At 40.1% G+C, this 26,853-nt stretch overlaps 1 protein-coding gene across 1 annotated transcript in view; it reads right to left on the bottom strand.

Annotated features, from left to right (window-relative positions):
* The window catches only part of rgs11 (regulator of G protein signaling 11), a 135,872-nt gene that overhangs the window by 28,074 nt on the left and 80,945 nt on the right, over nt 1-26,853 (bottom strand). Inside the window, exons 9-13 of the mRNA XM_059979415.1 lie at nt 15,094-15,160; nt 8,421-8,449; nt 6,548-6,609; nt 6,076-6,189; nt 4,448-4,563 (exon numbers count right to left, since the gene is read on the bottom strand). Of these exons, the coding sequence (XP_059835398.1) occupies nt 4,448-4,563; nt 6,076-6,189; nt 6,548-6,609; nt 8,421-8,449; nt 15,094-15,160 (388 nt within the window). The remainder of the gene's footprint in view (nt 1-4,447; nt 4,564-6,075; nt 6,190-6,547; nt 6,610-8,420; nt 8,450-15,093; nt 15,161-26,853) is intronic.

Here is a 26,853-nt window from a genome sequence, read left to right as displayed (position 1 = left end):
TCAAAGGCCAGATTCTCTGTGATGATCCAATATTCAGGAGAATGGAGAACATAGGTGGCATAATTTTGTAAATTGGTGTTATGGTGTCCAAAGAAGAAGGTTGTTTAAGGGTACAATGAGATATTGATTAACTGGGAAAGAAAAGCAGATGGAATTTAACTCGGACAAGTGCAAAGTGTTGTAATTTCGGATTTTAAACCAGGCCAGGACATACCACAAGTAGCTAGGCCTTGAGCATTGTTGTATAACAGGGAGAACTATAAGTACATTGTTTCCTGAAAGTGGTGACACAGACAAGATTGTGAAGGCATATAACAAGAGTTATGCTGTTTTGCTGAATACAAGAGTTGGGATGTCATGTCATAGTTGGACAAAATCTTGGTTAGAACACAAGATTGCATATAGTTCTGGTTGCTATACTCTAAGAGGAATGTCAATACATTACAGATGGTGTAGAAAAGATTCATAGGATATTACCTGAGCTGGGGGCTTGAGTTGTAAGAAGATATTGGATAGATTGGGACAGTCTTTTCTGGAGTGGATGCAGCTCAGGGTTCATTTTATAATGGCATATAAATTATGAAGGGAATAGATAAGAAATGATAGTCACGGTCCTTTTCCCAGGCTAGGGAAGCTTAGCTGAGAGGAAAAAGATTAAAATGGGTTCTATGAGACAAGTTTTTCCACAGAGGATGATGGGTGTACGAAATGAGATCTCAGAGAAAGTGATAAATGCAGGTACAATTATACCATTTGAATGGGCACATAGATTGGGAAGGTTTAAAGGGATTTGGGCTAAATGCAAGGGAATGATACTATCTTAGAGATGCATCTGGCTCAGCATGGATGTGTTGGGCTGAAGGGCCTGTTTCTATCTGTAGAAGTGTTTAACTGAGGCCAGTTACATCATATACTGATAGCAGCCAAAGTGCCACCAGAAATCAAACAGAATAAATCAGGAAGCAAGGAAACAGAAAAGCAAATGGCTTTACGGTGGTTCAGACTTGTATGTGAATCTTGGGCCACAGTTGTTTTAATCACAAATTTCCTGACACTTGGTGCTACTAACCACCTTCCTGACTTATTTGCTATCCACGTACTCCTACCATTAAACAAATGCAAAACGTTTTGCACGAAATTTGAAATAGACAAGATTTGGGATACCCAAACAGGATACAAGGGAAAATATTTGAGTTGATGTTGAAGGTGCATGACATATCAGAAGTGGCCAGAATTAACACATATAGGAAGTTTCCAACGACTTCTGTGTTCGGCACCTCTCAGTTCCAGTTTAATTTTCTCTCCTTGATCCTGATTCATCTCCTGTATTTACACTTCCTCCAGCTATCATTAACAGCCTTCACCATCCTCTCACATACAGCACCAATACCATCTGTATCATCGGGATTCTCTTGGTCTTCACCCCACTGTAATTATTCCCTTTGTTCTCTCCACTCCTCCTTCTTCTCTCCAATTCAAAGCAGACTTTTCTCCCCACTTCTGGTGAAAGGATATTGATCTAAAGCATCCACATTTTTGTCTCCTACCACAGATGCTGCTTGACCTGCTGAGTATCTTTGGCATTTTCTGTTTTCATTTTAGGTTATTCCTACCAGCATTTCACATTTCAATTATTTATGCCAATTATTAATTTAGTTCTTATAATACAAACATTGATGCAATCTTACTTCTTTCTTTTTATTTTCTTTTCTGAAAGGTTTGGTAACAGGCTCTACCAGCCCAACGAGCTCGTGCTGCCCATTTATGCCCATGTGACCAATTAACCCACTAACTCCTATGTTTTTGGAATTTGGGAGGAAACTGGCGCATCGGGAGAAAACTCCAGTCAGAGAGAACAAACAAACTCCTTACCCACAGCAGTGGAACTGAACCCCGGGCACTGTAACAGTATTACACCTGACCAACTACTCTACCATGCTGCGGTTGTCTATTGATATGATTTTGTTCTTTTCTTTCTTGTGCAGAACACAATTTGTTATTTTGAATTCCTGAGCACTGTTGCAAGTTCATTATAAATCTACCCTTTCATAGTTCCTCACAGAGGTGTATTGCATGGTGAACTTGAGCTAGATAAAGAACACTTCAACAGAAGCTTCCTCTGCAACCGGAGAACGATGGATCACAGAATGGACATTTACTGCCGTAACTGCTTGGCTCTGGTGGACAAATGTCAATTCTTGGAACAACTTTCACATGAAGAAGACTCCATTTTGGAAGAGCAACACTTCGTGGCTCTCCAAGCATACACAGTCCATTCACTACAGATCAGCACCAAATAAAATCTTTCTCCAACTGTTCTACGACAAATCTTTTAGAATTCTTTGATGTGGTAACCAAAAGCGTGATGGGGGAGGGCAATGAACGTTGTCTCTTTAGGCTTCAGCAGGGCCTTTGACAAGGTCCCTGTCAAAGTAGGCTGGTCTGAGAAGGTTAGGTCCCATGGAATCAAGGCAAACTAATAATGGCTCGGAGGTTGGAAGCAGAAGGTGCTGGTTGAAGGACGTTCTCAGAATGGAGACAGTGACTGGTGTCAAGTGACAAGGGTCAACGGGGGGAGGGGAATCTTGCTTTGTAATCATCTTTATAAATAATAAAATGTGAATGTACAAGGCTTGATCAGCAAATTTGCAGATAACCCAAAATTAGGTGTTGTTGATAGTGAAGGGAGAGACTGAGGTGTACTAATAAATAGTTGGTTGAAAGCGGCATCACAGGTAAGGTGGTGGAAAAGGCATTTACATGTAGTCAGGGCACTGAGATTAGAAGCTGGGACATTATGTTGCGGTTGTATACTTGTAAGGCTTCTTGGAGTACCGTGCACAATCTTGGTCACCCTGTCAAAGATGCGGTTAAATTGGAAAGAGTTAAAGGGCTTGAGTTATAGGGAAAGGTTTGCCAGGCTGTGTAAATTCCCTCGAATTCAGGAGAATGAAGAGCAACCTTAGAGAAGTGATTACCAGTATGAGGCATAGATAAGGTGGGTGGTAGCAGCATCGGGGGAGTCCGAAACAAGGGGGTATAGACTTAGCGTGAGAAGGCAAGGATTTAAAAGGCACCTAAGAGGCAACTTTCTGACACAGAGAAGGACGAATATTTAGAAGGAACTGCCAGTGAAAGTGGTTGAGGCAGGTACAATAATATCATTGAAGAAGCACTGGATCGGTCCATGGAGGGGAAGGGTCCGGAGAGATATGGACCAAATGCACTAGCCAGCTGGACAATGATGTCAACCTGAAGGTACTGGGCCAAAGAGCTTGTGTCCATTCTGTACTGCTCTCTGACTCTAACTGTAGGTTAGATTCCAACTCCATCTCATACCAGGCTTACAACAGAGATAAAGATAATTTCTTTAAACAAATATTAAAACCTATATAAATAAGCTTATGTTTTGTTGTAACATAGAAAGGAAGCAACCTGGCCCATTGAGTCCATGCTGGTCTCAGTAATGCCATGATTCAGAATCAGGTTTAATATCACCAGCATGTGTTGTGAAATTTATGTAAATATGTAAATCAATGACAGTAAATATATATAAAATAGATTAAAAATACTGCAAAACCAGATATAACATAGAGTTTTTAAAAAAACATGAGGTGTTCAAAGTCCCTTTAAGAATCAGATTGCAGAGGGTAAGAAGCTGTCCCTGAATCACTGAGTGCATGCCCTCAGGCTTCTGTACCTCCTACCTGATGATAACAATGAAAAGAGGGCATGTTCTGAGTGATAGGGGCCCTTAATAAAAGATGTTGCCTTTCTGAGGCTCCACTCCTTTAAGATGTCTCGGATACTATTAAGACTAGTACCCAAGATGGAGCTGACTTAAGTTTACAACTCTCTGCAGCTTACTTTGATCCTGTGCGGTCGCACCCCCCCTCCCCCACCCCATATGAGACATTGATGCAGCCTGTCAGAATGCTCTCCACTGTACAACTATAGATGTTTGAGTGCTTTAGGTGACAAAGCAAATCTCTTCAAACTCCTAATGAAATATAGCTGCAGTCTTGCCTTCTTTATAGCTAGATCGATATGTTGGGGCCAGGTTAGATCCTCAGAGATCTTGACATCCAGGAATTTGAAATTGCTCACTCTCTCCACTTCTGACCCTCATGAGTTCCAGTCCCCATTTGATCGATTGCAGTCTATTCTATCTCACATGTCCATCAACTCCCACCACTCACCTACACGAGAGAAACTTACATCATCAATGAACCTACCGCCACATCTTTGGGATGTGTTTAGAATCCAGAGCATCTGGAGGAAACACACCCAGTGAAAGGGGAGAATAGACCAACATCACACAATATCAAGATCTAATCTGGGTCACTTTACATGTCAGGTAGACATTAACTATTGCAACAATCTGCTGCCCTTTTATATATGAGCAGGTGAACCAGTTATTACATAATTTTGATTGAATTGTGCTTACCACTTATCTCCGTTTCCAGGAAGCGTCTAAATTCCTGCCGCCCCAAGGGATCTTTCAGCAGCTCCTGAAAACTGAAGGCCCAGCGTTCCACACGTAGCCTTGTTGGGACAGCCACTCTGTCAACAGCGGGAAACCTGTCAACATCTGTTCTGCTTTGTTGCATAGATATAATACAACCGAATAATACAACCTAAATCTGCATAACTACACTATATCTTTGGTCATTGGCCAGGAACAAATAACTTAACAATTTTCTTAGATACTTCTGTGGGGATATATGCTGTGGAGGAGAAAAAGGGATATTTTACCATGGCAACAGAAAGCTCGCTTGAGGTATTTCTTGTTCACACACTGTGATTAGATAAACCAATGCTCGTCTATATTGGCTGAGAAAGAGAAGGCCTGCTAAAGGGCTTGCTGCAATCAATTCCAAAATCCTTAGCCTTTCTCTGGAACTACTGTCCTTGTGGAAATGGGCACATTACATCCATGGTTTTAAAGAAACAGCTTTCACTTCCCTTGTCTATAAAAACACAGCTTAACTTGTAGCTGGTGTTTTGCATTCGCACGGTTGTGGAAATGGGCATACATACCTCAGGTACAATATGCCACTGGGCACTACAGTGCATCTTTCTAGGAAGAAAAGGCAGTAAAATAATGTAAATGGAAATGCTGGAATGGGGAGTCTCTGGGGATATACTGGTAAGTCTTTTACACAAGAGATTTTACAGATGCTGAAAATCCAGCAAAATGCTGGAGGAACTAAGCAGTTCAGGCATCAGCTGTGGAGATAAACAATCAACGTTTTGGGCCAAGGCTCTTCATCAGGACTGGAAAGGAAGACTGCAGGTCAGAATAAGGTGGGGAGAGGGGAAGGAGTACAAGCTGGCAGGTGATAGGTGAAGCCAGGTGAGGGGGAAAGTACATTGGTGGGTGGGAAAGTGGGAATGAAGTGAGAAGCTGGGAGGTGAAGGGCTAAAGAAGGAGGAATCTGATAGGAGAGTGGATCATGGGAGAAAGGGAAAGAGGAGACGCATTAAAAACTTGAAACATGAACTGTTTATACCTCTCGATTGATGCTGCCTGACCTACTGAGAATATGTGTTTGCTTTAAAATAATAAGCACCTTTTAACAGTTAAGAGCAAAAAAAAAATAAACCCAATACCATTGGCTAGATCTCACCTAAGGTACTATATCGTAGACTCCATCCCTTTGGAAAAATGTCAACATATTAGCAAAGCTACTAAAGAGGTTTTCAGGGGTTGTACAGCTGATGCAAAACTTTAGTCACTTGAAAAGACTAGGGAATCCAGGGTTGGCTTCCTTGGAGCAAAAAATGATTTTAAGGGATGATTTAGTACATTTCTTCCTGGAGCTTAATCAAGTAAATAAGGTGAAACTTCCCCCAAAGATTAAGGAACATGCTACAAGGCACAATGGTTTAAGCTATTTTGAAAAATAATAAGAAAGATGAGATACTTTTTTCTAGATGTAGTGACTTTATGTTGCGGGCGTGGAGGAAACACTTGTGGATTTGGTAGTATCTGCAAATTCTATTTCACATGTGTCATCTGAAACTAACCTATTACCCTGAAGTAAAGCATTTGGAAATGTTTTAAGTACTTACAAATCAGCATTCATTGTCCAGTATATAGTGCCACTTGTAATCCAAGGGTTGCCGGGCAGACAGCCAGACATTATCGGATCATGCAGAAGATATTGCTCACAGTGCCTCACAAATCTACAAATGAAACAGCAGATGGTTTCACAGGTCATAATCACAGATATCTGCAGATTAAAATAGCAAATGGAAGATGGCATTTTTCAAACAAAATGCTTACATATACTGTCACAAAGCAGTGCTAAAACTTGTGATTAAATCCGTCATGGAAGTGTATCTCTGACTAACACTTCCATTCTTCACCAAGAAATCATTATGTTCAGGGCAAGTTTGCCAGCAGTGGGAAGTTATAAATGTCCACTGAGGTCTGGCTGACATTAAACAAACATGGGAGGTCTTCCTTTACTGACTAGAAAAGTTTCAAATGTATCAATGTTACAGCACTGAGGTAAAAAAGAGAAAGAGAAAAATATCATACCCTTCCAAAGAAATTGAAGATTTGACTCTTGATCTGGTTAAAGCATTTGTGTAGTACTCAATCTAAATGTCAAACAGAACAATTGAAATGAAAACCACAGTAAAACCCAGTTATTATGGGTTTAATATTCATAAATATTCTAAACATCTTTTTCATTAATTAATTAATCCAGTCTGTGCCATATATACATGCACAATTCCACACACAGCCTTGTTGTCAGTATAGTAGGTCTGCAGTGAGCAAATCAGCCTTTCTTCAGTGATCTGTTGACTGCTTTCTAATTCTTTGCCAAAGTAAATAAGCCTTTACTTATTAAGAAATACAGAAAACACCCCAAGGCACTTCATAAGGCAATGGAAGCTATTGTCATTCGTAAAGCCACTTAATATTTAAATAGACAAAAACTAAATCTGATCCCTTTCCAGGTCAAAAGTAGTTCAATCACTAAGTAACTGTATTTATGATGCTTGAGATAAATTATCCTTTCACCCACCACTCAATCTAAAAAGTAATTTTAGTCAGTTCTAGAATACTAATGTTATAATAAACTTTGAGGTTATAAACTACAGCATCAAGGATGCACATGACTAAGGAGATAAATAGAAATAAAGATCACAGTGCTTCAAAATACAAAACTAACTGCAGAATTCTCCACTCTCTGTAAAGGTCTCTGATTAAACTTTCAAAATAAAATTCAACTTGAACTTCCACATCTGGACAATAAATTCACTATTTTACCATCCTCAACAGTACTCCGTGATCCCATCACGTTTTCACCAGTCCTTGCTTTTAAGCAGTGCAGCAGTGCAATATTTAGGAATCACTGTACGGTACTTTAGAAATCTATCCCTCAATGTCCATAATTCAGAGCTGCCAATGAGCTGAAAATAAGGTCTGAAATCAAATGCCATGCTTGTTTCCAATTACTATCAGACCTCAGCAAACCTTTTGAGCTTAATTAAGGGAACCACAATTAAAAGTCCTACATTTACTTAGTATCTGCGTTAGCCTTATTTCTGACAGTGTGCTGAGCATTTTGAAACATCTGTTTCCCCACATTGATGAATTACAAATGAGGGAAGAGGTTGAGTGCTGGGAGCGAGAGTGGGTTGCCAGGAAATCAGGAGAGAGGGTGTAAAGAGTGCCCTTTTTTGTTGTTGTAATAACAAGAAATCTGCACCTGACAGGAAAACTACAGCTTGTACACACTCAAAGCACTTGCTTTTGGGAACCAATTGGCTAAGTGAATTGATCTGTATATGGACAAGAGGACCCAGGCAGTTTCAGGTCCATTTCCTTTCCTCCCGCTTTCTCCCCCTGACTGATAATGTGACAGAACAGTGCAACATCGCTGGGCACTCTACCATGAGGTGAGACAACACTCACGGCCAAAAGGTGACCAAAACAACCGTGTTAATTCCAGGGGGGTGGGGCTACAAGGTCTGACCCTCTAATATTCAAAGGTTTCAAAGTACATTTAATAACAGAGTATCTATCCAGTATACAACCTGAAATTCGTCCTCTTCACAGACATCCATGAAACAAAGAAACCCCACAGAATAGAAACTCTGAAGTCCCTCTCTTCGCACAAGCCAGTAGAAGCACCGACCGCCACCTTCCCACCCCACCGTGCAATAAACAGAAGCACCAAGAGTTCATCGAACTACAGTCACAAATCAGCAGTTCCATATGTCAAACAGGCTCAAGCGCAATCTTCTTCATTTGGAGTCAATATTTTTCATTTGGAATGACCATACTCCCAATATGAAGGGTGAAGAATTCATTTTAAGCAGCATAGTTAGTTAAATCAAATATCCTAAGTGATTATACCATCACAAAAGTAGATAGCTGGGAGAAAAGTTTGTGGTCTCACCTCTTTCTTGTAGTACGCACTATTCTTCCTGTTAAAAGAACACACAGCAGATTATTCACCATTTTTACTGATCTAACTGAACTCCACTATATAAACATTTTGGCACATTATTTGAAAGCAATTAAACACTCCAGTTTTCTCTCTTTACACTGATGTAACCATGAACTCAAAATGTGCCTTTAATCAAATCAGGTTTTGATTGCTAGAGTGGAATTCTTCCTATGGGGTCAGAGACGAGAGCAGCCACTTTGCTTCCAAATCCAAAGCTACAGATAGCAATCAATATCTTACAAATAATCACTACACATTGCAAAACCTGCACTTTAACAAATCTCCAACAAAGCTTTAAAGTTTAAAATGCATTTCTAGTTATATGCAACTATTCATTCTCACAAAAAAGGAAATATTTGATAATAAATTCAACCCTTTCATTAAGACTAATTCTGTTTTATATAAAAGTTTCCCATTGCTCTGAGACCCTGCAAGGAGGAGTGGTTACTACACACTAACAAGCAAAACAACTTTAACAATGTGTCAATACTTACTTCACAGGAGTAGATGCAAAGAACAAAAATCAGAGATTAATTACAGTTAGTACAGTTTCCTGGAATTTTTAATAGTACTTCACAGGTTACAATGACCAATCTATTACAAAGGGTTTGACTTTCTCATGCATTTACCTTTGCTTGGTTAAACCTTTAAGAACATAGTCCAATCTAGAATTATTTAACAATATTCTCCAGAAACAAAAGGCTATCAGTGGAGTCTGTGAACCTTTCCTCACATAAATAGCAACCCGTGGGCACAAGATCTGGGCACTTAGCAGACTGGAAAAAGTCTATGATCCTGGATGTTTTTATTTTCATTTTAATGTGTGATTCATGGTTCCAATGGACTTGGTGGCAGGAGGGTCATGCTGTAATAATCTGGGAATTATATCATAAAACAATCTTATTTTCTAGATTTCACTTGGATTAGCACCCAAGTAAGAACCTTGCGCACCAATAAGAGTGTGCTGAAGTTTATGTTGTGGAAGGAATTATGTTTAAAAAACAGTTAGAAGATTCAAACAATAATGTTAAGGACCATTTTCTTTCTACAGATACTTATATTCGGCATAAGTTTGTCTATCCTAATTACACAGTCCGAATGAAAGGTCTTGGCCTGAAAGGTTGACTCTTTATTCTGTTCCATTGATGTTGCCTGACCTGCTGGCTTCCTCCAGCATTTTGTGTGTGTTACTCTGGTTTCTCAGCATCTGCAGAACCTGTCGTGTCTATGTATTGATTTATATACATTTACTAGATTTAATGGGTCCCTGAGTGGGATTTAAAATTTGTTCAAAACTTGAAAAAAGTTGGGTAAACAAAGTATACCATGATATATCACAATGTCATTATGTTATTGTATCTATTTTGAGAACACTGTGTACATTTCCTTTTCAAAAATGTAATGTATAATTAACACTATTCCAAGACATGAAACTGTGGGTAGATTTCACTTCATAGAGCAGCAATGTGAATATTTAATCATCATTACAAGATCCAAGTCATTTGAGTTTAAAAGTAATAGGAGCTTGGGCTGTACGAGTGGTATTCTGTATCCATATGCAATCATGCATTTGCAGACTATAATGACCACACTCTGCTTTGCAGGTAATTAAAGCATGACGTTTCTCCAAATGGGGCAGCAGGTCTGGAGGCACAGGTAATGGTGGTGCATGGATGTTCGATTGACTGGAACTTTGCAAGATTTGACTGAAATGCTCCCATCACTGCATGGCATAGTTCCAGTAATGTCACAAGAGATTATGCAGCACAGCCTGACTCATGTCACACTTTCAGGATTGATGAGTGGTAGTGCCATTCAAAAAGACACAAGGGAACACTGAACCGAGTACCCTCACGTATAGTACTGTGCAAAAGTCTTAGGTGCAAATATATCGCTAGGGAGCAAAGGATATTGGGAACGGCAAGGGTGGGGGACCTTGGGAGGGGTGTGGGACAGGTGGCAGAGAAGGAGTGCTGGGGCAGAGTGGTGGCATGGGTGTAGACACACCCAGCCCCGAGACACCAGGCAAGGTCATTTGCCTCCAAACAGTTTATTGATCATTACAGAATGTTTCTCTGGTGCTTCCCACCCTCTCACCTCTCCCCAGCCATGATTCCCCTCTCCCTGCCCCCTTCCCACTCTCACTCCGCAACAGGGACCCACATCAGAATCAGGTTTATCATCACTCACATGTCATAAATTTTTTTTCTTTTTGTGTGGCAGCAGTATAATGCAATACATAAAATTAATTCAGAACTGTGCAAAAGGTTTAGGCACCCTAGCCATATATATCTGCCTAAAACTTTGTAAAGTGAGTTATCTTTACATTTATATTTGGTCGCTCCCTTTCGAGAAAGGATATGCAAGCTTTAGAACAGGTGTAGAGGAGATTTACCAAGATGCTCTCTGGGTTGGGCAATATGTCTTTTGAGGATAGGTTGAGTGAGATGGGGCTTTTCTCTTAGGAGCAAATTGTAGGAGCAAGTTGTATGAGATGCTAAGAGGTATAAATCGAGTTGATAGCCAGAGACTTTTTCCCAGGGAGGAAATGGCTCATACCAAGGGGCATAATTTTAAGGTAGATGGAGGAAAGTATAGGGGGATATCAGAGGCAAGCTTAAAAAAAAAATATAGATAGAGGTGGGTGCATGAAATGCCCTGCAGGGGTGGAGGTAGAGGCAGATACATTAGGGACATTTAAAAAGCTCCTAGATGGGCACATGGATGATAGAAAAAGTGGAAGGCTATGAAGGATGGAAGGATTAATTTGATCTTATGGAGGTTATAAGGTTGGCACATCGTCATGGACTGAATGGCCTGTAGTGTGCTGTAATACTCTAGGTTCCATTTTTGACAAGCATTTCTTCATCTCCCATCATTGACGAGGCTATCAGTGGAGTACAGTATTCTGGCAGCTTTTCTTGCTCAACTGACAGACAGCTTTCCCCTATAACTGGTTTAAGTTTCACCTATGTATAGATCTTACTACCCACCTCAAATGATTAATGATATCGTGCAATGGTCTGGCACAAGGGGTTAAGAGTTCTTCTGAGATGTGCATTATTTCTTTCACATATTATGTACGTTAGCCCATACGACAATTGAAAGATCCTCAGGGAACACTTTACAGAACAATCGTGCAACAAAGTACAAGCAATACCCATTGTTAGGAAAACAATATGCCATTACGTGCATAAAAATAATGTGTAGTCGGTGAACAGAGAGATTTGAAAATTCTGGAAATCCAGAGTAAAACATACAAAATGCTGGAGGAGCCCAGTAGGTTAGGCAGCATCTCATATTCTGTCTGGGCAGCCTACAACCGGTTGGCATGAACATCAATTTCTCTAACTTCTGGTAATTTCCCCCTCCCCTTCCCTTTTCTTCTATTCCCCAATCGGGCTTTTTAATTCTCCCCCCACCTGCCTATCACCTCCCCCAGGTGCCCCTCTTCCTTCCCCTTCACCCATGGTTCGCACTACTCATCCATCAGATTCCATCTTCTCCAGCTCTTTACCTCTTCCAACCATCATCTCATTCCCATTCACCTGGCTTCACCTTCTCCGTATTCTGGCTTCTTCCCCCCCCCCCCCCTTCCTTTCCAGTCCTGAAGAATCTCAGCCTTAAATGTTGACTGCTTATTCCTCTCCATAGATGCTGCCTGACCTGCTGGCTTCCTCCAGCATTTTGTATGTGTTGCCATGTATATTCTGTAGGAAGTTATGCAATCAGACTCCTGACTAAGCTACTTACAGCAGTTCTAGGCTGAGTATAAAGCCAGATGGAAAATATTACTGGTTGGAAAGAATCAAATGATAAGGAGCTTGATTTCCTTTCGACACAGCAGAACATATGTTATATCTGGCTAACGCTTTGGTTAAAATTCAGCCTGCTTACTTCTTTTTGAAATTAAGGCAGTGACTAATCACAACTAAAGGCCTAGAAGCTTTCAACAATATTTCAGTTCAGGAGAGGGAGAAGAGCTGGAGGTTAGAAACAGCTAGAAGGGCCTGGACTGAATCATAAAAGACCCTGAGGAGTCTTGGCGTGGTGAATTCATCCTTGTTTGGGAGACACAATGACTAGGGGGTCACATTTAAAAGGGATCATCCTTCAAAGAAAGAGATGAGATATTTATTTTCCCCTTTTAGAGAGCTAAAAATCTTTGGAACCCTCTTCCTCAAAGAAAGCAGTGAGTATTTGTAAGGTAGTAGATGATACATGGTAGATGTATTGAGGAAGCATTACCCTAAGTATTGTGGAGCTGAGGTTACAGTGAGATCAGCCATGATCTTGTTGAAGGACGCTTGAGGGGCCAGATGAACTACTCCTCTATTTTACTTGCACGTTTCGAAATATAAATTTATTTTGGATTGTAAAACAAACTTTCAAAATAGATAGCTCATCTTAATCATGGTCATGAATGTGTTTGTTCTGACTGAAATCTACTTATTTTAAGTTAATTTAATTCGGATGCTGCAGACAAGACCGTGGACTAGAAATTCTGCAGAGCTGGGAAAAGCAGTTAAATGTCACAGCAGGAAAGCAAATGATTGCTTCAAAAGACCCAATGCCGCAGTTGCTGGTCTACACTATTGGCCCACACAAAATTCTCCTGCGCATTTTGCCCAGTGGTTATGCTTTGACCATTTGTAAATGGTTAAAAATGACAGTGATTGTTGCCAGGATCAGAAAGTTCTCTGCAGTTTGCAGCAGTAGAATTGCAGACAGGCTGAGACAGGTTGAGCTAAATCATTAAATCTTGAACATCTTAAACCCAGAACCAAGACGTAGATAGAAGGTCAAAGGGCAATAGCATTAAGGATTGACAGCATGTGATTGAAACTGCTTAGTTTTCATTTAGATTGATTTCAGTGCAACTGAAACATCGATTGTTTCTACAATGGACATTGATCTGCAACGTGTAACCTATGAAGAAGGAGGAACGTAATGGAGGAATGGGGGAAAAATTAAACCTTGGTCATTTTATCAATTTTTGAGTTTTCTACAAAACGGATTGAACTGAGGCTGCTGCTAATATTAAAAAAATTTTGTATCATGATAATTTTTTTAAAAATCCTACATATTTGCCTGTTCAACACCACTGTAGGCTTAACAGCTGTCAGTAATGCTGCACACTCACTGATCACTGTTTCATTCCGAGGTTGATGCAATAAAGCACAAATCAAAATTAAGCCAAAGTTGTATTTCTGAGATTTGTATCATAAATTATAAACATCACTAGCAAAGTAACTATGAAGTAACAATAAGTAACAAATGGAAATGTAATAAAATTAAAACAAATCATTTCCATTTATTTTTATTTCTTATCAAATTGCTGATGTTGCCAATTTATATTTTAGTGTATTAACAATATAATTAAGCTGGTTCAAAAGGTGAAATACAAATCACTAGGGATAAAAGGAGCGATTTAGTGGATTAAAATAATTTAATTCTAGTTTAAATTATGCAGTGGACTATTTAATAAATAGATGGCAGAGCAGAAAAATGTTTCATCACTTGATCATATACCCTCTTCCTTTTTCTCTCTTGCAGCCAAACAGAATTATTTCCCTTTAAGTAATAATTTTGTGGAATATCTTGGTGAGTTTGATTGTGTCGAAGCTGCCACTCAAATACACAATTTTGTTATGTACTGTACGTGGTTCCTGAATGCAAGTGGGTTTATTGCTTGATGGTAAAGTGTGTTAAAGGAAGATTTAAAAGAAATCTTCAAAATAATGAAAGGTTTTGATGGAGTAATAATACGAAAATGTCAGCATCTAAAGAAACATCAGGATCAGTCACTTGGGATGAAGTATTTCTCCTACAGGGAAACACAGAGGAGTTTGGACCTGCCATTGAGAAGACTGAGAGATGATCTTATTGTTCTCAGCAACTGACAAGGTGGATGTTGCCCTCTTGCAGGGAGATCTGGTATTGGGAACATGATTTCAAAATAAGGAAATGCTCAGCACAAATAGATGTAAAGAGGAATTTATTTTCTTTTAAGTGTTGTGGACCTATTCTTTATTTAAATTATAAGGGGGCCATTGAAGATGTATCATCAATTATATTTGGAATCAAGAGGGGATGATTTTTTGAAGTAGGGTGACAGAGGACAGAGGGAGAACAGGCTGCAAAGTGGAGCTGAGACCAAGATCAGAATCAGCCATGATTTCATTCAATACTGAATCAGTCTTTGGTCCTTCTTTCATTTACTTTGTTACAATAAAAGGATGAAATTTGAAATATTTGTATTGAAGATTTTCCATGGGAATATGAAGGAGCAATGTCACTGTTTAGAAGGCATTCAATTTTGTTACTTCCACAAATACATTCAATCTAAAGTGAATTCCCAACTGTTGCCGAATTCATATCAGAATTTGAAAAAAAAAGCTACAGGCAAACAGTCTGTACATTAAAATACAGATCAAAGCAAAAATAGACTGTTATTTGAATATATCAATTCAGTTTTGGAATTACAGACTCCTATTCCATGTTTTCTACACGAGTGAAGGAAAGTGAACGTAGTAAATTGATAACATGGATTAAAATCCCAGCTTTCAATATCTCTGTACTAATTAAGTTAGGAGAGTATTAAAAGAGGCTGAAATAAGTACCAATTTGATTCTTGCTTGGATGGTATTTCTCCGTGGTCCTGATTCCATGATATTTAGAGCTCCAGGCTGGAAGGGCATGAAAAAAATTATATTAAACACAAAATTAAATAGCACGGTTGCACTTTCAACATCTAAACATATAGTACACAAAACTGAAGATAAATATTCTACAGACTTTCAATGACAGTGAAGGAATTAATGTGATTTTTACACTTGAGCAATGTTCAAGAACTTCATCGCCATGATGTAAACTCAGTTTTGGATTCTGTGAAGGGAAAATCTGTCAAACAGCAACTTGCTGCTGAGATTTGAAGGCAATCCCATTGGGCAGGAGATACAGAAGCCTTAAGTCCCACATCACTGGGTTCAGGAAAGCTACTTTCTGACAACTATCAAGTTCTTGAATCAAATGAACCTGGATTGGAACATGCACAAACTTAACTCTCACCCAGCACTGGAATAGCATGGACCAGCTCCAGCATTATCATGGAATTGTCCAAATCTTCTCTGCACTGTTGTCTTGCTTTGCAGTTTTGTTTCTGCACTGTCCCGTATAATTTATGTTGTCTTGTCTTAAGTTATGTGATGTGAAGCTTTCTCCTGTATCTAATGTACTTGCGTATATAACAATAAACTCCATTTGACTTGAACTGAATCCCTTTGTTAGTCCCATAGATCCAGATCAACTCCTGATCTCATGAAGATATAGTTCAGCTTTGTCCATTTATAAATTATCTCATCATATAACCAGATAGTGTCTTGATTCAAGGTGTCTTCAATAAACTTAAAAAAAATGTGATCAGTCACATTTCCTTTACAGATATGGGCTGAAGTAGTTTTTTGATTTTGATGACAAGCAGTTATAATTATTCTAGTGGATCACTTTTCTCAGGTAGTTACAGTGATGACGTTTTTGGAAGTCAATTAAGTAATCCACAACCTCACTATTAATAATAGATTATACAGATAAAGAAATTATACATTAGCTTATTTGATCATAGGTGACTAGAGATATCCACTTTGTTCTCCTCATACTTTCCCTATCTTAGACCAGAAAAACTAGAAAATATCGGAGCAGAATTGGGCCATTTGGCAGATCAAGCATGCTTTGCAATTTATCATGACCAATTTATTTTTCCTCCTAATTCCATTCTCCTGCTTTCTCCCTGTAACCTTTGATACCCTTACTAATCAAGAACTTGTCAACCACCACCTTAAATATACTCAAAGACAGGATCTACAGCGCCTGTGACAATCAATTCCAAACATTCACTACCCTCCAGCTAACAAAAATTCTTTCCCATTTCTGTTCTAAGGGGACATCCTTCTTTTTGAGGCTGTGCCCTCTTGTCCTAGACTTCCCATATTAGGAAACATTCTCTCCACTCTATCTGGACCTTTCACTATTCCACAGGTTTCATTGAGATTCTCCCCTCATTCTTCTAAACTCCAGTGAGTACTGGCCCAGAGCCTCAAATGCTCATGTTAACCCTTTCATTCCCAGGATAATTCTCATGAACCTCCTCTGGATTCTCTCCAATGCCAACCACCCAGTGTACACGTAATACAGTATATTTGGTGACAATGGTCAGAGTACAAAGCAGTTCCTCATCTTTTCTATTCTAAAGGGACACCCTTCTGTTCTGAAACTGTGCCCTCTCATCCTAGACGCTCTTACTACTTGGAACGTTCGCTCCATGTCCATATAGACCCCTCATTATTGTGTAGGTTTAATGAGATAACTCCCTCACATCTTCTCTGGGGAAAAAATCCATTATCTCTGGTACTGAAACCAAACTAGTTTTCTCTCTTTCACATTTCTGACAAAGCACTTTGGATCTGAAACATTCAGTTTCTCTTTTCACAAAGTACATTAAGCTCTGCAGTGTATATTAGGAGGATAAAAGACAAAAAACATATATAGTATACACTGCAGAGGCTTTGAATATGATTACATATTTGAACTGTGCTGGAGCAGTAGTTTGAACCATAGTTTTCACCAGTTCTGCTGAAGGGACTTGGCCCAAAATGTCGACTGGGCTGTACTGCTTGGAGTTCCAGCATCTACAGATCTGTTCTTGTTTAAGCTTGGTCACCATGACCAGTCTCTGTATACAGGATTGAGGAAGGGCGTGGAATCCCATAAAGAACTCCTATTTCTATCTTCCACAGGATCTGGGATGGCAAGAGTGCATTTACAGAGTTAGGACTGATATCCTTGGGGCATGTTGCCTTTGTTCTTGATGAGGATGCCCACTTGATATACACGAGAGCCTGTGCCCCTCAAATTGGCATCTTCAGTAGGTAAAACTGGAGGGAGAAATTGGCTAACTTTAATAGTCTTGGAAAACAAGCAGTGTCAAATGGGATACACTACACACCTATACTCTTTCTATGCAAAGCAAACCACTCTTGCTTGTCTTAAAGATTTCAGAAACACCATCAATAGCTGTATATGTTGACAGTAAGCTAATTATCATTGCTCTTCACTGGGGTGGACAAAGGGTTCACCCTACTAGTGCACAAAATACAGAGGAAGCAGGTAGATCTGCATTGAGGAACTGGACATAGTGATGTAATGAGTTCACAATTTCATACAAAGGGTCTAAATCTTCAAATATCATATTCCATCATGACAACCCCCAACACTAAACTGCTCGCCTGCAATCACCATTCAGGAATCACACCCAACTTTCAAATACATCTTCACTTACAACTGTTGCATGGCCAGCCCCCATTTCAAAGGAATTAATTACTGTAAAGAAATTATTCTTGACAGTGTTTCATAGCAAATGTTCACCACTGCCGTCCCTGCAGCTTAGCGATCTTATGATTCCACGCCCTTTCTAACAAAGGGTCCTGGAACTGAAATGTTCATCATTTCTCTTCCACAGTCATGGCTTGACCTGTAGCCAATTTCCAACATTTTCTTTATTTTAGATTTCCAGCATCTGCAGTTGTTTATTGATTTTTATTTATTTGTTTCATAAGTAATGTTTATACCTCCACTTCAGCATACCATGGAATTGATCTGTATGAACTATGCAAGTTCTTCCACCATACCTTGTGCATGTGACAATAATCGACCAATATACCAAGTATTGAACTTTGGTTTGAGACAAAATGATGAAATTAATCCCCGAACTTGTTTATTGATGCAAGTTCTCCACTGCCAAGGAATAAAAGTATTCTTACTAATACTTAACAAAGGAGAGACAAAGTACTGCAGTTTATTAAGAAATGATCCATAACTGATGATGAGAAAATATGCTTGATGCATTGTAATAGGATCCACCACTGTAATGGCACTAAAGCTGTTCCAACCCATGTCCCACATCTTCATTCTATCAGAGTAATGAAGGTTCAGGAATGGTAGACAAAGGAAGGTTTTCAGACTAGGTAAAAGTGTAGAGTTAAGGTTACATCACCCAGAAACATCGGATGTAAGAGGCCATTTGGCCTATCATTCATGCTCTGCCATTTATCATCTCTAATTTATTTTTCCTCCCAACCCCATCCCCTGCCTTCTCTCCATTGACTCCTTTATTAATCAAGAACTTAGCAACCTCTGCTTTAAATATACCTAATGAGTTGGCCTCCACAGTTATCTGTGGCAATGAATTCCAGATATTCACTGCCCTCTGGCTAAAGAAATTCCTCTTCATCTCCATTCAAAAGGGACATCTGAGCTTGTGCCCTTTGGTCTGGACTCTCCCACAAATGGAAACGTCCTCTCCATTCAGGCCTTTTAATGTTCGATAAGTTTAAATGAGATCCTGTCTCATTCATCTAAATTCCAGTGAGTAAAGGACTCTGAAACATCAAACATTTCTCATGTTAACCCTTTCATTCCTGGGATCATTCTTGTAAATCTCCTCTGGACCCACTCCATTACCAACATATTTGTTTTTTAAATATGGGGCCCAAAACTGCTAAGACCATATGACATAGAAGCAGAATTAGGCCATTCAGCCCACTGAGTCTGCTCTGCCATTTCATCACGGCTGAGCCTGGATCCCACTCAAATCCATAAACTTGCCCTCTCACAATACCCTTGATGCCCTGACCAATCAGGAATATCAACTTCTGCTTTGAATATACGCACTGCCTTGGCCTCCACTGCAGTCTGTGGTACAGCATTCTACCAAATGTGGCCTGAACAATGCCTTATCAAGGCTCAGCATTGTATCCTTGCTTTTATATGCTAGTCCTCTTGAAATTAATGCCAATATTGCATTTGCTTTCCTTGCTATTGTCTCAATCCGCAAGTTAACCTTTAGGGAATCCAAGTTCTTTTGTACTTCCAGTATCTGAATTTGCTCTCCATTTAGAAAATGTCCAATGCCTTTATTTTTTTATCAAAGTGCTTAATTATTTACTTCCACACACTATTTTATCTACCACTTCTTTGCCCATTCTCCTAATCTCTCCACGCCCTTCTGCGACTACCTGATTTCTAAACACTACCTACCCTTCTCCCTCTCTGTATCATTTTCAAAATTGGCCAAGGAACCAGTAACGAAATCCATTCAAGAAGCAAATCATTTCTTGTTAGATTAACAGGATGCCATCCCACAACAGACTGCAAAATGAGACTCCATTTGTTTTCTGTGAATTTTCAGACTCTGAGTTCTCTGCCAAAAAAGCCACTGAAGCAAATCCTATAAGCTCCTTTAAAGGCAATTAGTACTGAAAAGGGAAATATTAAAGATAATGCGAGTAAACAGGAAACTTGGTATCGTCATTTGAGCTACCATTAATGAAGATGGAATTAGCCTTCAAAAGGAACAAGTGCGCTTTAAAAAATCTACTTGCTCTCATTGGCAGGTGTCAGACATTGTGCATTAGCAAACTGACACAGTGTACGACAGTGATTTAGAAACAGGCTTAGGGGAAGCAGTGTAGACAGTTACAGAATCCATTAAAGTAGGTGGTGTAGCAAATTTATTGGTAAGATGAGGGTACAAGATAAAAAGCACTAAACTGAATTCATTGTCAGTGAGAGATGAAACTGTTTACTAAAATAAAACAGGAGTGATTTTCAATGAGTGTCAGGTTTTATGGTGTGGAACAGCTGAGAGAAATGTGATTCAGGCAAAAAAGGGTTAGTAATGTTGAATACTGGGTCCCAAACAATTGATCATCACTTCCCTAAAAAGTATAAAATGGTGTCCTTGCCACACCCTCACAACCGTGTGCTGATTTGTGATGGTCGCCATAGAGATAAGGGTGGTCATAAGGTCTGGCAAATTCGGATGTCCAATGCTGCCATGGCCTAAATGCTATCATTCTGATATCTCATTGTTCAGCTAATGCCGCATCATAATCAGGAATGATCAGCCATTGGTTTCACTGTTAGTTAGAGGCTGACTTCTCCCAGCCATGGCTACCAGTCTAAATATACTTATCTTTTCGTGGAACCAGAACAGTTGATTTTAGATGTGGGTCTGTAAGAGGGCAGGTACCTCGGAACAGAGTGGTGAATTTGTAGAATTTGTTACTACAGGCAGCTGTGGAGGTGATGCACCATCAATAACTCCAGGAGACTGGAAGTGAACGATGGGCTTTTATTAACAGCGAAAAAGGGACCACGACCATGTCGAGACTGAGGGAGGAGCAGTGCCCCCAATCGCCTTTAAACAGGGGTCTGTGGGAGGAGCCACAGGAGCAGTCAGCGGGGCGGGGGGGGGGGGCATGTCCAGACAGGTGTACATAGTTTACCACAGGAGGCCAAGTCGCTGGGTATCTTGATTACTCACAGCATGACAGGATACAGGGAAGACAGAAAATTGGGGCAGAGAGGCAAATGGATCAGCCATGACGAAATGGCAGAGCAGACTCGCAGGGCCAAATGGTCTAAATCTACTCCTATATCTTATGGTCTTATGCAGCAGATAAGTTTTTTTTAATTAAACAAAATATACTTCATTCCAAAATAAAATGATATACAATAACCATTCAAAGACTTTCAATTGGTACCATTACTGTCTTTACATTTTCAAAGTTCTAATGTTTTGCCACCCACGTGGCACTTTGTTCTTTCATATTTACGTTCAGGGGGTATAACCCCAACCCCCCACCCCTCCCCTCCCACAGGAGAAGAACCCTAGATTGTGGTCCTTCCCCACCGGGCCCTTGCGGTGGCTGCACCGAGTTTGAGTGCGTCCCTCAGCACGTACTCCTGCAGCCGAGAATGTGCCAGTCGGCAGCATTCCTCCATGGACATCTCCGTGTGCTGGTAGACCATCAAGTTTCGGGCCGACCAAAGATAAGTTACCACAGGGGAGAGCAGATCAAAGTGGATCTACTGGGATTTATGAACCTTATGTTGGCAGTATAGCTGATGACACTGGTGTGTACAGTCAGGTCCCGTTTAGCACTGAGGATGTGCTCCTCAGAGGCGCAGTGCTGTGTAAATCAGTGCTACGCGGGGTTATTACAACATTTCGCAAATAGACATGTGTGGCTGGCAAAAAAAATAAATCAAACCAGAGATACATATGATTTTACATACACACAGTAATTAATGGAGTGACAAAGATGCAAATAGGTTTCAGTGGAACAGCAACAGATGGCAGCAGCAGCAGAGGGAAGCGGGTGGGTGGTGGTTGCATCTTAGAGGAGGGACCAGGCTGCGGACCCTCCTCTAACATTGACCGCTTCTTCAAGTGTCAGATTTGACTGCCTTTTCTTAAGTTTCCTCTCATGAAGCCACTCTCGGTAGCAGGAAATCACGCTGAGAAAACTTCTCTGTGCCTTATTGCTTCGCTCCCAGTCAGGGTCATTGTCGATGAACTGGTCCACGAGTTGTGTGATCATGGTGATGCTAGTGCTGAGGAATCTTGTGGTGATGCTTCCTGCCGGTGTTTCCCCTTCTTCATCCGTGTTCTCAGATTCAGCCAGGATGTGTTGCTCCGCCAATTCTCGAAGCTCTTCATTATTAAGGCTCTTGCTGCCTGCACTAACCACTTCACCAGAGATACATATGCTATGGAGGTTACTGTGCTGCTTAAATCTAGCAAATCAACCTCAGCTGGCCGTGAATGTTACCAATGTATCTTCTTCTTCTTGAATATGATTGAAGATGCTTCTTGCTTTTTCCATTATCATCAGCTAGCTTAGGGGCACGTTTCTTCGTGTTTGATCATCCATCCATATATTTACTATATCTTCCCTTTTAACGCAAATGGACCCTTGAATGAGTCACCTTTGTTGATGATAGCTTTGAGGCTGTCGTTGCAGAAGCTTTAATGTTGTCAGCATTTTTTAAATTAATTGTTCTGATCATCGATGAAGCCAATTCCAAAGAGGTGCCAATGTCAACCTGACACGCACCAGCTTCCAAACGCCGTATCACGTCCATGCTAATGCTTTCCTTAGACACCTTGGATGTATGACCGTCACCGGAAGTTGCAGGCCATTTTCCAGACATTACGGGTGAAAAAAAGGAAATAAGTTGGCGAGGGAGTAAGAACGTTTACAAACGTGGGGGAGGCAGAGTGTGAACTAATATGTGATTGGCTTGAGTTGCTCGGAGCGTATGCAATGGTGGCTGTTCTTGACAAGTTTTAGGAATTGCTTAAAATGAGTTTTTGTCATTTTTAAAAATTTCAATAAAGAATTGAATAACCACCTTGTAATGAATTAGCGCTAAGCTGGGTAGCATTATGTGGGTCTGAGTGTGTGTGTATTCCAAATGAAGGCAATGCTAGCAAACACTGAAGTTACAGGAGCATGTTAGAGCTGGGTATCCTATCGGGCTGACTCACTCCCTTACTTCTCAAAGCCTTACTACCACCCACAAGGCACATCAGCAGAAAGCAAAGTATTCTACTTGATTCATAGTTCATCCACTATTACTTACCAAGGGCATTGTGGGTGCACCTTCAAACCACATGTTGCTTAAAAAGAGACAGGCAGCAGAAGCACTACCAGTGAAGTACTGCACTGCACCTGCTGTTCACCTCCTGCCTGATTCATCATTCTTGCTGGAATTAAACTCCTTACATCCCTGTTTAACAGCACCTTTACCGAAAGGACTGGTACAGGTCAAAAGACAGGGCATCATCAATATTTCAAATGCATCAGGCGGTACCCAATAATTGCTGCGCTTGACATTCTTGCCTCATTCTCCTAATAAGAATTCTCGCAATTAATTGATTTAATTTAAATTTTCTAGTTATAACGATGAGATTTGAAGTTATATTTCATCATTCAACCAAGAAAGGTTGGGAGTGTATTCTTTGGCGTTTCAAAGAATGGTTGGGGGGGGGGGGTGATCTTATTTAAAGATGCCAGTTTCAAGGGAAACATGGCAGGGTAGATGTCAAGATGATTCCACTAGTGGGAGAATTGCAATTGAGGGGACATAGTTTAAAGATAAGGAGCCCCATCACTTAAAAATAAAGTACATAGTAATTTAATCTCAGAGGAGAGGGTGGAATTTTCCACCCCGGAGAGTTGTACTAATTGAATTGACTGTATTACTTACATCCTTCTTACACATGAGGAGCAAAAATCTTTACGTTACGTCTCTGTCTAAGTGTGCAATGTGAATTATAGTAATTTATAATATATTGTGTATAACAGGATAGACAATATAACATAAAAATACAGTTGTGACAACATGAATTAATCGGCCTGGTGGAAGAAGGTGTCCCCGGAGCCTGTTGCTCTTGGCTCTTATGCTGCGGTACCTTTCCCGGATGGTAGCAGTTGGAACAGTTTGTGGTTGGGGTGACGCGGGTCTCCAATGATCCCTCAGGCCCCTTTTATACACCTTTCTTGGTAAATGTCCTGAATAGTGGGAATTAGCAGTAAAAATGCAGATTGACAAGAGTTTTGAAAGATCAGGGATGTCGTGCAGAGGGGCTTGGTCTTGGGAGAGATGAGCCGTGATCATATGAAGCTAGCAGACTGAAACAGGTGGGCAGTCTGCATTGGAATTCCTGGAGGTAGATTAACAGTATAGTGTTAACCCTTCATCTGTTTTCGGGGGTATTAAATTTTCTTTCAGTATCTTTGGCTGAGGTTTATAATACTAGCCAATTGATTCCTCTGCTTCAACTGCAGGATGGCTAGAATATTAGGAGCAAAACATAATGATGAATACCTGTACAACATCTGTGTGGTATTGGGTTCAGCTGTGTCATTAGGGTATTGAAGCTCATGTATTTATTTACTCTAAAGACAATAGCATTGACCACAATTTCGGAACTTATGGCAAATATTCCAGAATTCAGAGGACTCAATGGTCAAAAAGTCACATACAGATAGACCGGGACCTTAGTGAGCCTGAGGGACTTTTATGAAGAGGTTGGTGGCTCACTGTTATATTGCATAATATGACAAAAGATAAGCTTAAATTAGTGCCCACATTAAAAAATATTGAGTTTTGGGTAATGGTGTGAAATTAATGAAGGACAATAGAGAGAGATTGATGTTTGATCGGTCCAACAAAAGATAATAAACTTATAAAATTAAATGCAAGGAATTTACAGTGATCAAGGAAAAGGGTTTTACACAGATAATTGTGCTGTTTCAGACTTCATTTCCAGGGTCAGAAACTGGGGAAGAAACTATGTTACTGTTTGAGATTAGATTTGTGAGTAAAAGAGTGAAGAGTTATGGATACAGGTTGGTAAATGCAATCGGAACCCTTTACGGACTGTAAGGCAAATGCAAACACTTAGCTGACAAGTCTACTCCCATGTTCCAACTCAAGGTATTCTGTGTAGACAGACAAATAAACTCAAAGGTTTGTATTATAACATTTTATGATTATGCACAGCGCTGGTAAGGTAACTTCTGACAAAGGGTTTCAGCCCAAATCGGCCACTGTTTATTTCCCAACGTTTCAATTTAATATCAGAGAATATACACAATATACAACCCAAAATTCTTTCTCTTCACAAACACCCATATAACAGAAAAACCCCAAATGACAGAAAAAGTTAGAACCTCAAAGCCCCCCCAAACACAAGTAGCAACAAAAGCATTAAGCCTCCCCCCCACTCGTGTCAGCACAACCATCAGCAACCCCCCCCCCCCCCCACCATCCATTGACGCTTGCTGTGTTTCTCCAGCATTTTGCGTTGCTCTGGGTGTCCAGCATCTGCAGAAGCACACTTTATAATTTACTGTTTTGTTGCCATACTAGTTGCAATACTTTTATCAGATTTCTGCTGGTGAAACTTTATGTGATACAAAAATATGACTTTGATTTCAATTGCATGTAATTTCTTCAGACAGAACAAGTAATCTATTGTGCAGTGTGTAGCTAACAGCTTAAAAGGTATAAACAGATGAAGGTTGTTTTGCAATAAATGCAAGTGAAACATGAATTTTATTTTGCCCATCTGTCCTTTCTCAATAAATACAAAATCTACAAGGTTTTGGCCGCCGTGCTAAATCTCATATTTATCTTTAACTGAGCTCAGGCTCTGGGTTTATCTGGATATATCTTCATTTTTTTCTCCCCCAATCAATAAAAGCTTTAGCTTTCAGCATGAAAGCAGCTTATTCTGTTACCTACAGGGACAGCTAGCTCCCTGTTTCTCTGCCAGCCCATTCAGGCCATTAATCTGATGGTGCTCAATCCATTACCGCCCATTGGGTGATGTAACTTATTTAGCTGTGGACAAAAGCTGTTTTAATGCTTTTAGTATTTTGGCTTGGAAGCAGAAAATACTGTATTAAGGGCATGGACCTAAGAAGCTTTATTCTGTTTTATTAAAAAAAAAACCTCACTGAGGAGTCCTTACCAATCTGAGGACATGCTGATATTCATATTTTATGCTCCTTTATATCCCCTTTGTTTTTAGGAAATGCAGTGTAGGATAGCATTTCTCCACTTTTATCCGATCAAATGTCAATAATACTAAGTACTTAATAGCATTTGTTTGCCACAGTTTGGGAAGTTGACAGCAACAAAGTGCAGATTAATTCCCTCTTCATTCAATTATTGCTGAATTTTGCTGCTAACCCAGTCCATCACGGGTAAATCCCTACCAGCCATTGAGCACATCTACAAGAAACGCTGTCGCAGCAAAGTTGTTCATCATCAGGGACCTCCGCCATCCGGGACATGCTCTCTTCTCACTGCTGCTATCAGGAAGAAGGTACACGAGCCTCAGGGCTTGCACTACCAGATTAAGGAACAGCTACTACCTCTCTACCATCAGGTTATTGAACAAAAGGGATAACTTCACTTAGCCCATCACTGAAATGTTCCCACAACCAATGGACTCACTTTCTTCTTCATGATCTGAATATTTATTGCTCACTCATTATTATTTCTTTCTTTTTGTATTTGCACTCTGACTGAACCCCACCCTAGTAATCTCATTGATGCGCACAAAACTCTTTAAGAGTTGAACCCTGGAGGGGCACTAACTGTGATATGGAACAAGAGGTCAGAGTCTGAAAGTAATAGGTCAAGTCAAGTTCTGGGAGGAATTACACTGCATGCAGCATTTCATGCGAGTGGAGAATATTTCATCACGCTCCTGACTTAAACCTTGTAGATGTGGAGTGACTTGGGAGTGTCAGGAGGCGGGTCATTTACAGCAGGACACCTAGCCTTTAGACTTGCACATGTATCCGTGGTATTTATGAGATCAATCGAGTCAGGATTCTGGTCAATGATCACACCCAGGATGTTGATGGTGAGGACTCAAATAGCAATGCTATCAAAGGTATGTGGTTATGTTCTCTCTTCTTGGAGATGGTCATTGGCTGGCATATTTGTAGTACAAATG

Source organism: Hypanus sabinus, chromosome 9 (genome assembly GCF_030144855.1).
Source record: "Hypanus sabinus isolate sHypSab1 chromosome 9, sHypSab1.hap1, whole genome shotgun sequence".
NCBI classification, from domain to species: domain Eukaryota; kingdom Metazoa; phylum Chordata; class Chondrichthyes; order Myliobatiformes; family Dasyatidae; genus Hypanus; species Hypanus sabinus.
The sequence above is the reverse complement of the archived record's forward strand: the minus strand, read 5'-3'. Positions and strand labels throughout refer to the sequence as shown.